The sequence below is a fragment of the Balaenoptera borealis genome (genome assembly GCF_965194805.1).
Source record: "Balaenoptera borealis genome assembly, chromosome: 16".
NCBI classification, from domain to species: domain Eukaryota; kingdom Metazoa; phylum Chordata; class Mammalia; order Artiodactyla; family Balaenopteridae; genus Balaenoptera; species Balaenoptera borealis.
In genome coordinates this window covers 56429766-56444988 of record NC_138872.1, presented here as the reverse complement: position 1 = coordinate 56444988, position 15223 = coordinate 56429766, and the positions used below count along the sequence as shown (strand labels likewise).

The 15223-nt window shown below is 38.7% G+C and overlaps 1 protein-coding gene across 46 annotated transcripts in view; it reads right to left on the bottom strand.

Moving 5' to 3' along the window:
- The window catches only part of RBFOX1 (RNA binding fox-1 homolog 1), a 2204510-nt gene that overhangs the window by 112336 nt on the left and 2076951 nt on the right, over window positions 1-15223 (bottom strand). For 40 of the 46 annotated variants that reach the window (XR_014236073.1, XR_014236074.1, XM_082362282.1 and 37 more), the window contains 3 exons: window positions 12168-12221; window positions 5264-5356; window positions 3476-3536 (listed from right to left, as the gene is read on the bottom strand). Coding sequence is in view for 44 of the 46 variants with exons in the window: in XM_082362282.1 (XP_082218408.1) it covers window positions 3476-3536; window positions 5264-5356; window positions 12168-12221 (208 nt within the window). In the remaining 2 variants the exon portion in view is untranslated. The remainder of the gene's footprint in view (window positions 1-3475; window positions 3537-5263; window positions 5357-12167; window positions 12222-15223) is intronic. The other 6 variants (XM_082362255.1, XM_082362245.1, XM_082362286.1 and 3 more) reach the window with 1 other exon arrangement.

Here is a 15223-nt window from a genome sequence, read left to right as displayed (position 1 = left end):
TTCTACAGTCTTCTCTTATTGCCAAGTTCAAATGTCCTGGGAAACGGAATCCACATTCTCCATGATTTCATTAACTTTGGTCCTCTATAGCAGAGCCTCCTAACCTCGTGTCTTATCACGGTTAGGGTCCTGTCCTATTCATCATCAGGAACTTTGCAGTTGCTTAAAGTTTTGTTGGATGACTGACAAGACTGAAGGAGTGCATGAATGTGATGCTGGCATGGAGAGTTATATTTTTCCATGTGAAGGTGATCTCAAAATTTGATGACTCTAGTAATGCATAATTTTGCTGAAGCCTAAGTTTGATGGTTTGTGAGAATGAATGAGGTAGCTAATGAATGAATCTCATCAATCAGTTTTCTCATTTCCATGTGGCTTTATTTGTCCTCACTTCTCTTTTTTCCCCCAGCTTTATTGAGGTATAACTGATAACTAAATTTGTCTGTATTGAAGGATTGAAGGTGTACCATTTGTTGATTTGATATATATTGTAAAATTTTTGCCACAATCCAGCTAATTAACATATCCATCATCTCACATAGCTACCACTTTCTTTTTTCTTTCTTTCTTTTTTTTTTTTTCTTTTTGGTACTGATAATATCCTCTATTAACACAGTCATGCTTGTTAAGGATCTGAGAGGGCCCCATATCTTTTCAGTTATGTTGGATTGCATTTTATGGGAAATTTTACTTGTAGTGATGGTACTCATGAATTAAGGATTGAAAAAGCTTAGAAAACTACTTTTCTTGAATGCCAAAATTCTCCACCATCTCCTCTATAGAAGCCAATCATCTTTATGTAGTTAGGATCTGCCTTTTTTTTTTAAGTCAGTTCTACTGCGACTGCCCATCTATCCCTTAGGTACCATCTTCAGTCCATATGACAGGATAAGCCCCTGAGTACACCCTTTTGGGTACACAGATTAGAGACCCATATGACTTATTTCTGGAAACTAAGAATGCATGGTTCCCCGGAATGGGATGTGGGATGTTTATGCCAACATACCAAACTGGGAATTGGGGGATGCACCTTTAATAATCTTTCTGTTCCTGTAGCCGGTTGCTTGAGTGCAATTCTGTAAGATGACAGGGGAAAGCAATGCACTCATAACACATGGGCATGGCCACAAGATTTTGTTATTTCATAATAAAAGAAAAAGGCTTCACTAATCACTCCATCTCCTCTAGCCTCAAATTTTACAGCTTTACCCCAGGAAAACTATGTCTTCTTTATAGGACTTCATGTGGACCCAGTGCATCTAAAATGCTTAACGTAATGCCATACACTCAGTGTTCCAGAGATGTTGGCTATTAATAAATAGGCTTTGAATTGTGTCTCCAAGGCCCACAGGTCCAGTTTTCAGCCCCTGGGTATGTCATTAATCAATAGCACTTTCTTTAAAATAAATATGCCTACATATGGCTTAAGGAATAATATTTGGCTTCCCTTGCTTTATTTTCTCACATAAGCAGCAGACATGAACATCTATGCATATGCATGAAAGCATGCGTGGTGCAAACACACACACACACACACTCACACGCACACACAGTTGCTACTTCATAATTAAAGAAAGTGCCCAGTAGTCATGTTGGTGTCATTGTGTACTAGCTTGCAAGAGCAAGTTGCAGAGCTATCATTTTTACCCAAGTAGAAAGTTTTCATGACATGTAACTCAGTGGTTTGCTTCATTTTATCACTGGGCATTCAAAGTCTGGTGAAAAAAGTTTCTATACCATTTAAGGTTATGTCTTGGGTTGTTGGAGCTGGGAAAATGGGTCAGCAGAATAAATAATTCTTCTGGTCTTTCTCCTTAGACTCCTATTATATTGAGGGTATATTTCTGTTTAATTTTGCCCCTTTTAAAAATAAGAACAAACTGGCTTAGCCTAATTGGTAGCCATTTGCACAAGTAAGAAGAAAAACAAAAACAAAACTACCAAATGCTTGTAGTATTGTTTATAACAGAAAAAAAAATTGTCAATCAGTATGTAAGGTGGGAATAAACCCATATATTCATTTTATGGAATATTATGTAACCACTAAAAAGAATGAATGTAGTCTGTATGTATTAACATTGAAAGAACTCCATATGACTTATAAAAGCCAATTAGAAATGATATGTACACCATGTTCATATAAAAAGCATGCACACACTACTGTGAATGTTATAAATATATACTGACTACATATATATACAAGAAAGTGCAAAATAAAGGTATAGACAATAATCTGTAGTAGTACCTTCTGAGGAGGTAGCTGGGAAACCAAGGTGGCAGTAGTGTCATTCAAAATATATTTTAGCCTTTTCTTCCCCCCCTTTTTCTTTCCCTCCTTCCTTCCTTCCTTCCTTCCCTCCTTCCTTCCTCCCTTCCTTCTTCTCTCTCCCTCTCTTTCTTTCTTTTCCTTTTTTAATGTCTGTATTTCCATGTTTCATGTGTAATTAAAATGTTAAAAATGGAAAATTCCATAAATTTTTCCTTAAGACTGTAATAAAATTGTTTTTTTTAAATCTATGAAACAAAAAATATCTTCCAGTCTCACAATTCAACTCAACCATTAACATTTTGGTGTAATGCCTACCTTAATTCAAATCATGCTATACATATAATTTTCTTATTTTAAAATTTTTCATTCATTATGAGGCCCTTTGTAGTCTTCATCCTACACATTTTAATGACTCTAATATTCCACTAAGCTCTAACTTTAACTTACTACATTACATTCTTTCTAATTCTGGTACAATTAAGTATGGGATTAGCATATCAGCAGCCTCCCTCCCCCCATATATCTTAAGAGACATTTTTTCTGAGGATTAAAGAATCAAAATGTGTGAACATTTTAAATAACTCTTCATACATATTAAATCCTTATTATGAAGCGTCTTGAGATGTCTTCTTCTAGAGCAAGGGCAGAAATGCCTTGTCCTGAAGGGGTCTGCAATACACAGCAACACCCTCACCTGCCTCCAAATGCCACTGGTGGGCAACCAGTTCTCACTATGGAACTGGTCATGAGGGACTCTCTAAGGCACTTGAAAAGCCTAATAGCTCCACAGAAGATTCAAAGCCAGAACCAAATTCTGCAGTCCCACTTCTGGGGATGATTAGTGATCAGTGAGGAGGTGGTGATGAAAAAAGAAACAAACAAAACTTCCATCCTCCTTCAACTAACTCTAATAACAATAAATTAAATTACCCAAGTAATTCCCAAATAAGTACTGTATCTCACTCACATGGGAGTTATTATAGAGAGACTGAAAGAAGGACATGCACTCTTAACCCGAGAACTAAATTTGCCTTTGTCATGAAATTTATCTTATTGATTCAAGTGGTTCACTGTAGCAGGTCAGCAGCAAGGACACAGTAGCCATGCTGAGGCAAATATGGCTTGTTGAAACAGATTCCCCAGTTAAATTACTTAATAGATTCTGAGGTAGAGACAATTTCTTGTAAAAGGCCAATCTCTACTTACCATTTGTATAAGGGTTGACAGTCTTTTTATTTGTCATTACACGTGCTGTGGCATTATTTACCTATGTACATAGAAAACTCAAATAAGCACATATTCCAGGGCCAGTCCACAGTTCAATTAGTTGCATGCATTATGACTGTGATTACTTATTAAAAAAAAAAAAACACCAAAAACTAAAATGCATTTTAATTTATAAAAGGCAGTAGGTGCATAACAAAATCATACATTTTTATAATTACATTTACTTCATAACCATTTTAACTTAACAAATCATTTCAATAAAGCAATGTCATATCATTTAAAAGTTTAATACGGAGACAGTAAAAGCAAATTAAAAGGAACTGCATAATTGAAGACTGAAAAGCATGCGTGTACTCCATGGTAACACAGAAACAATAAATAGTTTTTAAACATAAAATAAGGTTCATATGAAGGAACATGCAGTGGAATAGAAGAGGGGAGAGACAAGGTACAAGGGAACATAAATGTCAAAAAAAGGACAAACAAGTTTTAGCCGTATGCAACACTTTAAGAGGGAAGAACCATCGGGAAGCAACATCTAGCATTCAACACTTGGAACAAGAGCCTTTTACATCGCAAGAATTAACAAAATCATTCAAGCTTTAAGTCACAGCTAACAAAAGGATAAAAGAGAGGGTGCATTGTTTAACACAATATGGAGTTAACGATCTGAGTAAGATGTGCACTGGTCATATCTCAATCCAGTCAGTGCCTCCCAGGCTAGCTTAGAACGTACACTCAGTTACAGGCGTACCAATATCCAAAAAAATAGAGCATCAAGAAAACTTAATACAACAAGTCAAAAAAATTCACGTGGTATATATATGTATAGAGATATATCAGCACTAAATACGTGAAACGGCAGATGGATTTCACCACTTACCATTCACCACCATCGCCAGCATGGGTTTGTATACAGTTACCATGGTTACTGAGAGTTTGGTGAGGGGCCTAAGGGTTATCGTCGAGGGTGGGAGGAAATGAAAGGCAAAATATGCAACATCTTACTCCAAAGACTAAAGCATTTTTAACTGGTATTTTTTCTTTTTTTTTTTAAGTTTTAACAAATACGACCCTGTGGTCATTTTGAGGGAGAGTCAGTGGTAGAAAGAGCAGATTCTGAGTATCGGAATTTTAGCGTTTATTTTTTTCCATGAAGAAGGGCCAGATATTGAACAGGAAATCCTGTTTGGTTATTCACTTTGTGATCAACAGAATATAAAGTTCAAACTGGCTTCTTAAAAAAACAAAAAAAAAAAGAAAGGTTTCATGACAAAAACCTCTCTTTTTTTTTTCCCAAACAATCATTCTCTTGAATGCCATTTCTTTCACAATTTGGCTTAATTTGCACACCACTGTGGATCCCTCATCAACCCTGTAGTGGAAAGAAAAAGAAAAGGAAAAAAAAAAAAAGAAACTGCTCTGTATTTTGTTTTGTTTGGCAACACTCTCTCCACTGCTTGGAATCTACTGCACCCAATGGTTATAAGACATGAAAAATAAAATAATTTAAAAAACCCTTTCAGATTAACCTTTCTTTTGTCTCACTTTTGCCATCCACCTTTCAGCAGTAATAAGAGTAACATAATAAAGGAAATTTTAAAAAAAGTAAGGCCAGTTTTCCTTTTTATATATAAATATATATATATAAACAATGAGAAGGGAGTAGGGTCACATACAAGACACAATGATGCATCTGAAACAACAAATGAGCGTGAAGCAGACACTTATCAAAAAGATGAAAAGGAAAATATTTTGGACATGCACCTCGATTTTACGGCCCTCTACCACGGTGCCGTGTAATTTCTCCCTCGCCCTGTCCGCATCGGCACTATTTTCGAAAGTTACGAAACCAAATCCCTGCATGCAGGAGGGAGAAGGGAAAACAACATGCAGATTATTATTTTCAGTCAACGACCACTGTGGAACGTTCTCTCGCTTTAATTTCTATTTCTTGTCCTGGCTTCAGTTCTGTAACATGCAAATTAGAGAAATTATAAGAGTACTAAAATGTGCAATAAGTAAGCGACAAATGTGAACAAGATTTTTGTTTTCTGTCACCCGTTAACTGTCACCCCTGAAGAATTCAAAGAATGATACCAGAAATACCTTTCTAAATGTCACTACAGAAGAAAAGAAATTTAACGGAAAGAAAATGAGATCAAAATAAATGTACAGTGTCTTCACAGAGAAGAAAATGAAATAACGAGGAAAAAAAAGGGAACCACTTTCTTGACATGCAAATTAAGAAGAAAAGAAAAGAAAACATGTGCACAAAATTCAACAATGAATGCCAGAATCTTCTAACATTGCCTACAGAGTCATGCTGTGTGGTTTTAAGACCATCTCTTCTCCATGCAGTTTTAGGGTTATTCAAATTTGTCAATTCTACAGCCTTTATGTCTCAAAAAATAAAAATTAGAAGCCTAAAAAAAAGGAAAGACCTTTTTTTATAATAAATCTTAAACTCTGATCTAATAAGCAAAATAATCCCATGAAATGAACAGAAATAAACATCAATTGATTAATAATGCAAACAGTTCAAGTAACATTTTTGTATTAATACTTCCCCTCTGACCCCACAAATAATATACACGCTTCGGAATTTGTCAACTTTCCCGACTACTTTATTAACCCAAAAGGGAAATGTGTATTCATATGGTAAAGTCCTAAGACTTTATGCTGGTATTCATTTATCAAATCAACTGGTAGAAAATAAAGAAGCTCCTTTAATAGAATGTTATTTATAATAACACTCTGGGAACTTTTATTGATCAATAACAAATATGCCCTTTTCTGCACCACTGGCATATTTTGTTTAATATTTCAGCCTCAAAAAACAACCCCCCAAACATCGCATTGCCAAAAATCCATCCTTTTTCTTCACTGACACTGTTCCTAAGAAGAGTACAGAAAATATGACACATTATTTTTAAAACCCCTAAAAATATTTGTACATCTTGTTCAGAAATATACACCAACCGTTTGAAACAATTCCAGTGCAAATATGCCCAGCTCGTTCTGGTCTTCACAGTGTAAACTGGGTGAAATAATGCAATGTGCCAAGACTCCTCTTTGCGGTCAGTAATCTTTACATAAAGGAAAAATGCTAGCTTTAAGCTTAGCTGGGGCAGTAGGACAGTCTGTCCTACTAATAAAATAGACCGTCATTACAAATCACAGCTAGTCATTAGTTAACTCTCAGATCCTCATTAGATTGCTAAAGGGATGTCCAAAACTCAGGGTATTTAGAGAGCTGTTACCCAGTGCTTTAACTAAGAGAGAACTTTCCAATATTAAGATGGGCTCATGCATAGAGGAAACTAGCTGTGGATGTCTTCAAGTTAGATTAGATAATTATCTGATAGAGAAAAAAATTAATTATTCACTTGGGGGATTAGGCTGAATTACCCTTCATATTTCCCACAGTGAGGGTCCATGATTAGGGTAGGTCTGAACTATTTGATTAACCTAAGGTTACATGCTTAGAAGGATGCTACTTAGTTCTGTACATCACTGGTAGGATGGCCACATTTGGTACTCAAAGATACATGCCGATTAGTTTTGAAATAATAGCTCTTCAACAGGCAAAAGACAGAATTTGGGGGAGGGGGTCGCTCTATTTGATGGCTCTGACTCTTAGCCAGTGGGTCCCATGCTTAGTTGTACATCAGAAGGAACTGGAGAGCATATTAAACATTCAGATTCCTGAGCCCTGACCCATATCTATCGGATCAGAATCCCAGAGTGGAGCCCAGAAATCTGCCGAAAAAGTGACCTATGTGGCCCAGCAATTGGGTTTCCATGGCCTCTCGTACCACTAAGCACCATCAAAAGGATTCAGTTCTTTGAATGAAGTAGAATATTACATTGCCAGTTTCTATAGAGCAATTTAGGGAGTGGAGTGAGTTTTTGAGATGAATATCTATCTGACTTGGTGATTCGTATCTTAAACCTAGGGGTCAGCCAAAATCACATAGGAATGTTCTCTTCCTGACCTCTAAGCCCAGTGCTCTAGCATCCATAGCCGTGCCATACATTTAATAAGTAATTAGGGAAACTAGGACTCCGGCTCTATCTGGGGCAATTCTCTCACTTGGCAAGGAAAGGAAATCCACAGTCCGATGTGATTTATCGACGGAGGGCTTGGTGGCACCATTGTTGTCGATAGGCACTAACAGTCGGTGTCACCGCAGTGCTGGAAAGAACACAGGCGGGAGAAACTCGAACATGCCACCCACCTGTCTAACACAGTCCCAACGAATCGAGTCATTGTGATTCTGGTCTGAACCCAGAGCAAACCATACTGGCCTAAAATCTGCATCATGTATGTCAGGGAGAGGTGAAAGTGAAGATAAAAATCTATTCTGAACCCCGAGTTCATAAACTAAAAGGGAATTCTACTCCATTTTCACTTTCCTTTGAAGTAAAAAAAATATATTGATTCTCTTTATTATTATTTTTACTCTCATTATTTTCTGCTAAACTTTTTGTTTTGTTTTGTTTTGTTTTGAGTGGCTCATTTCAACCTGCTGAGATGCCTCGTTGAGATCTGGCAAAGCTGGGTTCATGAAGACCTTGCTCTAGCCTCAGTCCCCCAGATACCAAAGGGATTCTCCTACGTGTGCCATTGGACAATCCTACCTCCCACCCAGGTAAGAAGTGCTATGATGTCCCTGGGTCAGATTGCCAGATTCTCATCTGGGGAGCTACACCATAACCAGAGACCACCAGCTGGCCATTTTTAGGCACCCTCTCCACCAAGCACAGGTGCTGTTTCTTTTGACCTGCCTAGTGGTCAGAATTCTATCTTAAGCAAAATGTAACTTCCAGAATATTCTTAAAATATTTTGAATATTTTTATCTCAGTCTTAAAAAGGGGATCAAAAGAAGCACCTTCTGGACTTGGCCTGGAGAGCACAGGAAGGAACTGAGTGCAATGCAATAACCCTGTAAAGATCAAGTGTGCACGAGGGGCTGCATGGGGGGAGCCAGATGCTCCCTAAGTGCTGGCGGAGAGACACTGCTTCCCAGGGTTCACCTTAACAGAGAAGGGGGAGTTAAGAGAAGGTGCAATCCTTCAGGAGAAGAGAATCTGGGATATTTGTGCCCTGTGATGGGAAGGCATGATCCCTAGGCAGATAATGGCGACCCTAACGTGGACCAGCCGTGACCTGCTTATTTTTAAATCTTTTTGTGAAACATAAATTCTGATCTTCCCGTATCCTAGTTATTTTTCTACTTTAGTCTTGTGGGATATATCTAGGCGATATCTTCCCTTTTTGTAGTAACACAAATACAATATTTTATAGCTGAAATAAAGGCTCTGAAGTACCCAGGATGGATGCGTGCGCTGACTTTTCATCTTACATGAAAATCTGATTCCACTAGTTTCTGGTGCAGAGAACTCCTATCACCTAGAGGAGGAGAGCTGCTGATAAGGGTCTGAAGGCTTATTTTCCTGTGGGACTAAGGGCTTTACGACCCACTTGTTCCCGATCGCCTTTTCACATGCAGCCCCTTCTCCCTGGAAGACCATCTTCCCTCCGTCCCTTCCCTGGGAAACCCTGACTCATCTTTTTTCTCGCAGCTTAAATGCCACTTCTCCCAGAAGCCCTCCCAGCTTCCAACAAGATTGGTCTGCCTGCTTGGAGTCTCAGCAGCCTCTTCTTCGCTAGAGAACACAGCGAACTCTATTGCATTTGTTTGTCTTAAGGATCCGTCTCTCAGGCTACTCTGGAAAGTCTGTGAGAACAGGAAGCACCTCTGTCTCGCTCACGTCCGATTCACCAACCTTGTACTGGAATGCAACCAATGCTATAGACATCACTGAATCAAAGGGCAGACTGCATTTCCTAGGTCTATGAAAAAGGAGCTATCTCTGGCTGCACCCCCCAAATGAAATGTTTCAGAGGTAAACACAACATTTTTAAATCTCCTAAAAGGAAAAATGAATGATAGGCTCTCTCACCCTGAAATGCTATCTCATTCCATTTTCCAAGTCTGGCAGATCTTTTCTGAAAGTGATTTCCTTGCTTACTTGCTATCCTTCTATACATGAACTTGGACATTATACATCCCCAGGATGATATAGATACTGCTTGTGTGTATATAGGTGTATATGCACAGGCGCATGCGCGCACACACACACACACACCAAACACCCACATTGAGCCACCCTCATTGAGCACTGAGTGGCTGTCTTGGGATGGTCCCCAAAGAGGATGGCCAGAAGGTCAGCTCTTGGCTTGTAAGGGCTCCCCCATTTCCTGTCTGCTTCTCCAGTACCAAAGGATGAAAATCAGGTCATACCAACAGTTCAGGTTTCTCGACAATTAAAGTGGAAATGTTCCTTTAAATAAGACCTTTTCCCGTAAAGGATAACGTCAAGTACGAAGGAAAGATATCCCTGTGTGAGCTGTTTCCTTCATTCAGCAGTTCCCAACTGGACTGTCTCCATGACATTCCAGTGGTACTGGTCAGCTCCCACACCTGCAAGACCAGTTCTTTCAGAGGGAGCAAACCCACTGAGAGAGGCTATTTTTGATGGTTCTTAATCAGAAAAAAAAAAAAAAAAAAAAGGCTTCACAGCTTCACAAAATCAATCTCTTGATGCAGCAAATTTAAATGGTCTTATTCCTAAAGCCCTAGAGACAGGCTAATCACGAGAATGAGGGAAGAAGTCTTAAAAATAGCACCACCATTGTCCTTTCAAAATAGCAAACGATATTCTTCTAATGTCCTTAAACAGCTCTCGAAAAATATTAAATAGCTTCCTCCAACTTGCAAAAGTTAACAAAACAAAGTACACGTGGAATATAATTTTTTTTAAAAAAAACCTTTAAAGGCAGCAGTGCTAGGACTCAGGATTAGAAGAAAGTTGGCCAACATCTTCTGTAACTTTGCCCAGAATACATCAGTCCTGAGTGAAAGGGATCAGGCACGTTTTTCTCTTAATGCACTTGACTTTGCACATATAGAAATAGTACCTGTAATGCTTTTCATACCAGAGCAGAAAGAGAGTTAGCTTATTTTTCCCCCAGCCTGGAGGTCAAACTACTGACATATTACAAGGATGACCGTAAAACATCTGAAATTACAGAAAAATGAGGAGCTCCCTAAAGTAGCAAAACCAGAGGGTATAATGAATTTTCTTTTTTTTTTTTACACTCATCTGGCATATCACAACACCATTTTGACTGTGGAAAAGAGAATACTGGCATTTTCTTTCTTCAATTCAATCAGCATTATCCTATTCGGTTAATACTAAACCTATTTAGGACGGAGAGGGTACAGACTGTCCAAGGAATAATAAAGGATTGCTTTGTGGGGAGGAAATGGTTACTATACCCAGGAGACTGGCTCTTGCCCCCTTAGGTAAAACCTGTTCTTCTTAGTAACCCTCCTGGATGCTGGCTTGTCCCAAATTGCCTGTGTATGAAAAGCTCTGGGGCTGAACCCGGGATCTCTCTGTGCTTGGTAATCAACTTCTCTCCATCCCCACTTTCACAGTCTGGGGATGTGAAGGCAGCTGAACATTCCTGGCGGACCGGAAACCAGGCAGAGTTATTGAACGTGTTCACTTTCTAGTTCCTGATGTCAATATTCAAGTCTTTTGCAGCATCCTTCCCTGTTAACCACAGTATCTGCGGCTGCTCTGCCAAATGCACTGCTTTCCTCCAGGGAGATTCTGATGGCTCCCTTGCGTTTTCCATCAATGCAGGTAGAAGCAGGACGCTTTAGCAACCTCCAAGCCCCAGGGGGCAAAGGGCTAGTTTGCATTCAAACGAAGCGTGGGCATGTGTCGAAAACAGGAAGACACAGGGTTTATCAGTTTAACCACAGCCCTGGTAGGTCGGTTAAAACACAGATTGCTGGGCCCCAGTTTCTGAGGATCTGATTCAGTAAGGTCTGGGTTGGACCCTGAGAATCTGCATTTATAAATTCCCAGGTCGTGCTGACGCTGCCGGTCTGGATACTGCTCTTAGATGACCACTGATACAGAAGATGTTTTGGAAGACTTGGGCTTTTTTTTTTTTTTTCTACCAACCTATTTCCATTTTGAAGTTGCTGGAGTTTGACCATATAACCTCTGATTTTTACTAACACTGTTAGCTCTAAGAAAATCTACTTAAAAATTGGTTTCCCAGAAAAAAAAAAAAAAGCTAACTAAAAGCAACGGCAAATTGCAAAATGTGGGTGGGTACACAGACTAATGGATCAAGTTTTATTCAAAAGGTTGGTGTATATGAGGTTTTCTCCCCTACAACCCAGGAAAAGAACTGCACTTTATTAATACAGAATAATCACATATTTACCTGCTCATGAGACTATCAACTCACTTTTTAATATAAAGAACATAATTATCACTGAAAAACAAAAATGTAGCAACATTATTTTTTTAAGCATTGGTAGTTTTCCTCTGGAAAATTGATATATAGACATCTACAGATATATATAAAACAGCAATTTAAAATTACCCCCTCATACATTTTAAACTGAATCCAATGTAGTCCCCACCATTTTGGAAACGGGAGGTAGTCCCTAAAGGAATTCCCAAGGAAGTGTATTTTCACAACGTAATGATTAAAACAGTGCAGTTGTTTCCCCGTATTTATAACAAGCGTTTCAACGTAAGCTAAACAATTCTAAAGTGAATGAAGTTGCTTACCTTTGAGCCTCGCTCATTAAAAATAATTTCAACATCTAAGATTTTACCAAATTGCTGCAAAGAAATAGAAATATTTTATAAGCAAGAAGAGAAACAGACTGAATCATATTATGCACATGGGTAATTGTGCCCCAAGTCAGAATTTCTTTTCTCTTTTCATATCAAGGATATACATTTTATGTTGTTCTTTCATTAAACGATGCACTTGAACCAAGAGAAAATACAACCGCATGTATTATTTCCAAATTATGGCATATCCCATCATATAAGCTATCAGAATAGGGGGCCAGTACCAAGTATGTAACCAAGAGGTTAATTCCACTTTTCTTTCTTGATATGCGAGTGATTGCCTTCCCAGGCACTGAGCAGCAAAGATTAAAAACAGCTAGTATATACAAGGACTCTTCTAGGCTATGTCACTAGCCACTGGGCAAAGCGCCCTTGGTGAAGTGGGATTTTCATAGTAAAATATCCAACTAGAATGGCATGTTGAGGATTTTGGACCTTCGTTCTGCAAAAGCCAGGAGCAGCCAGGCCATAAGAGAGAAGTCAAGATAAAAGGAAGATCCATTACACAGACACCCATCACAAGCAAGAAACCAGCATAGTTGTGGTCTATCCTCAGGCTGAAATGTACTTCTTTCAAGATGATTCTCCATGTTGTTAAACAAACAGATTTTAGACAATTAGCGTGAATAGGCTTTACAAAAAGTGGAAGAAACACAACACATTCCAATCTAGAAACAAAGTTTCAGATGACAAATACATTAGGTAGCCTGATAAAATACAGATGCTTAGTTAAATTTAAATTTCAGATTTTTCAGGATAAGTGTACCCCACACAATATTTGGGACATACTTATACTTAATAAAATATTTGTTATCTGAAATTCAAATTTCTGATATTGTGTCTTGTATTTTGTAACTTCTACAACTAGTAACAGACTACCTTAGTAGTCCTAGTGACAAACGCACATTAGTCTGTAATTCACACTTAAAAAATGGGAACATGGACCCCGCTCCAAAAGCATCTGATAATTCAAAATCCTTTTCCCTGATGCTGGAATCCTTTCTGTTTTCTTAGATCACATGAGGTCGAATGGGCATTTTTTGAGTGTGGTCTGTTCTACATGAGTACAGGTGGGAGACAGTAGCACAAAAGTGTGTGACAAGGCCCAGGGGAAAATCAGACAGAAATTCTACCCTGATGCAGAATGAGAGCAAATGCCTGTTTCAGTGATTAAAAAACAAACAGAACAACATAAAGTAAAATTTCCATCCTCTTTTTCCCTGATTTTGAGCTTTCCTATTGTTCCATTTGCTTTTGCAGCCTGAATTTTCATTGCATCTTTTATAACCCTAGGAGATTCTGTACTCTGTCTCTCTCCGCTGGGTGGAAAGCCTTAAGCAGCCTCTGTGTAGCACAGGATGGAGCCATGGGGAGGGAGGGGCAGGAGAGAAAGGGAACAATTAGATACAGAGAATTAGGGGCAGCTTGACTGACCCACGTGCACCACTCACAGAATACTGGGAGGCCTGGAGAGTAAGTGTCAAGAAGGTCTTACTGAGATTCAAAAGAAAAAAAAAAAAATTGGAATATACATAGGCTATCCTCTGGAATGTACAAATAAATCTACATTACTCAGAAAGACAGAAAAACATATGCATGCTCCAGTCGAATATAAATAGCTCAAAATCTTGAAATGAAAGTAGTTTTGACTATGAGAAAAAGAAACCCAAAGCTTATGTCATCTTGGCCCACAGAAACGTGCCCATCCCTCAGGATATGTACCCGTCCAGGGGATTACAGGCTTGAATTCTCCTTGTGGAGCAGAAGTGCTTCTCTACTTCAGAGAGAAGTAGAAGGATAGGAAAAAATCAAGAAGAGAAGGCTCAACCAGGAGAGAAGATGGAAGGTCTACATCGCTAGCATGCCGTATGGAAATACCAAGAAACACGCAGCTAACTCACCCTGTAATTTGTGAACACTAAACTATTCTTTTGGTCAAGAGAAGATTCTTCTACTGCATTTTCCGTGCCCTAGATTTGGGCAGAGAAAATCGTTAAAAATAGCAGATAATTTTCAGATTTGGGAAATGCAGGATTTGCCATTGAAAGGTGAAATGAATTTCATAGTTAAAAAGGCCTCCAGCTTTGTGAACTCCTCAGAAGCCATAATTCTGATATAACCTCCTTAGAATATTCAGTCCAGACAGATGCTATCATATTTATTTCAGGCCTAAGAGGCTGGAAGCACACACATCTCTGGATAGAGAAGCTTGAAAAGGACTTCCTCTAAAACCACAAAGCAAATGTCATCCATGGAACATTCTCTAAGCAGTCAACACAAAAACACTTCCTTTAAAATAAGATCTGGTTGAGACAGAACCAATCAAAAAGTAATCTTCACATGTGTCATTCCCTAAACAGAACAATGGCGCCATATGCCCTGAAATGGTCCCCAGTGTTTGCCTCTTTGGCAGTTGCCACTGGGTGGAAGATCCTCAAAGCCAGTGAAATAAGCCATAAGAAGAATGCTGATGTAAGCCCCCTTCCTAAGGCAGTTGTGTACTATATTTATAGCATCAACAGTTTAATTGGGAAGTTTGCTACTAATGATGTAAACACAGCTGGCACATTTTCAATTCAAATAGACACAACTCATTCGCAGACATAACTAGGATTTGTTTGCTCAACACCGACATTCAGCTGTGTTCAACAACATCTCAGAATCCAGGCGAGGTGTTTCGATAGCTGTGTCAAGGATAAAATCCAGGAGCTTATAGGCACACACTTGGGCAAATAGGTACCACCCATTTTTAGATATTCTCAGATCAAATAATATTTCTCTGAAAGTCTCTGAAAAGTGTTCAATGGATGCAGTATAAAACATGAAAGTAAAGCTTAGTTCAAAGAGTGTGCAGGGAGGCTAAGAAAAGGCATCACCCCAGTTTTCTTAGGGTCGGCTTCATGTTTTGGATGCAGAATGGAAGGCAACCTGCCATGTCCGAAAACATCTCTATTTTGTTATACATCAAAGGTGATCGTGAAAGCTTC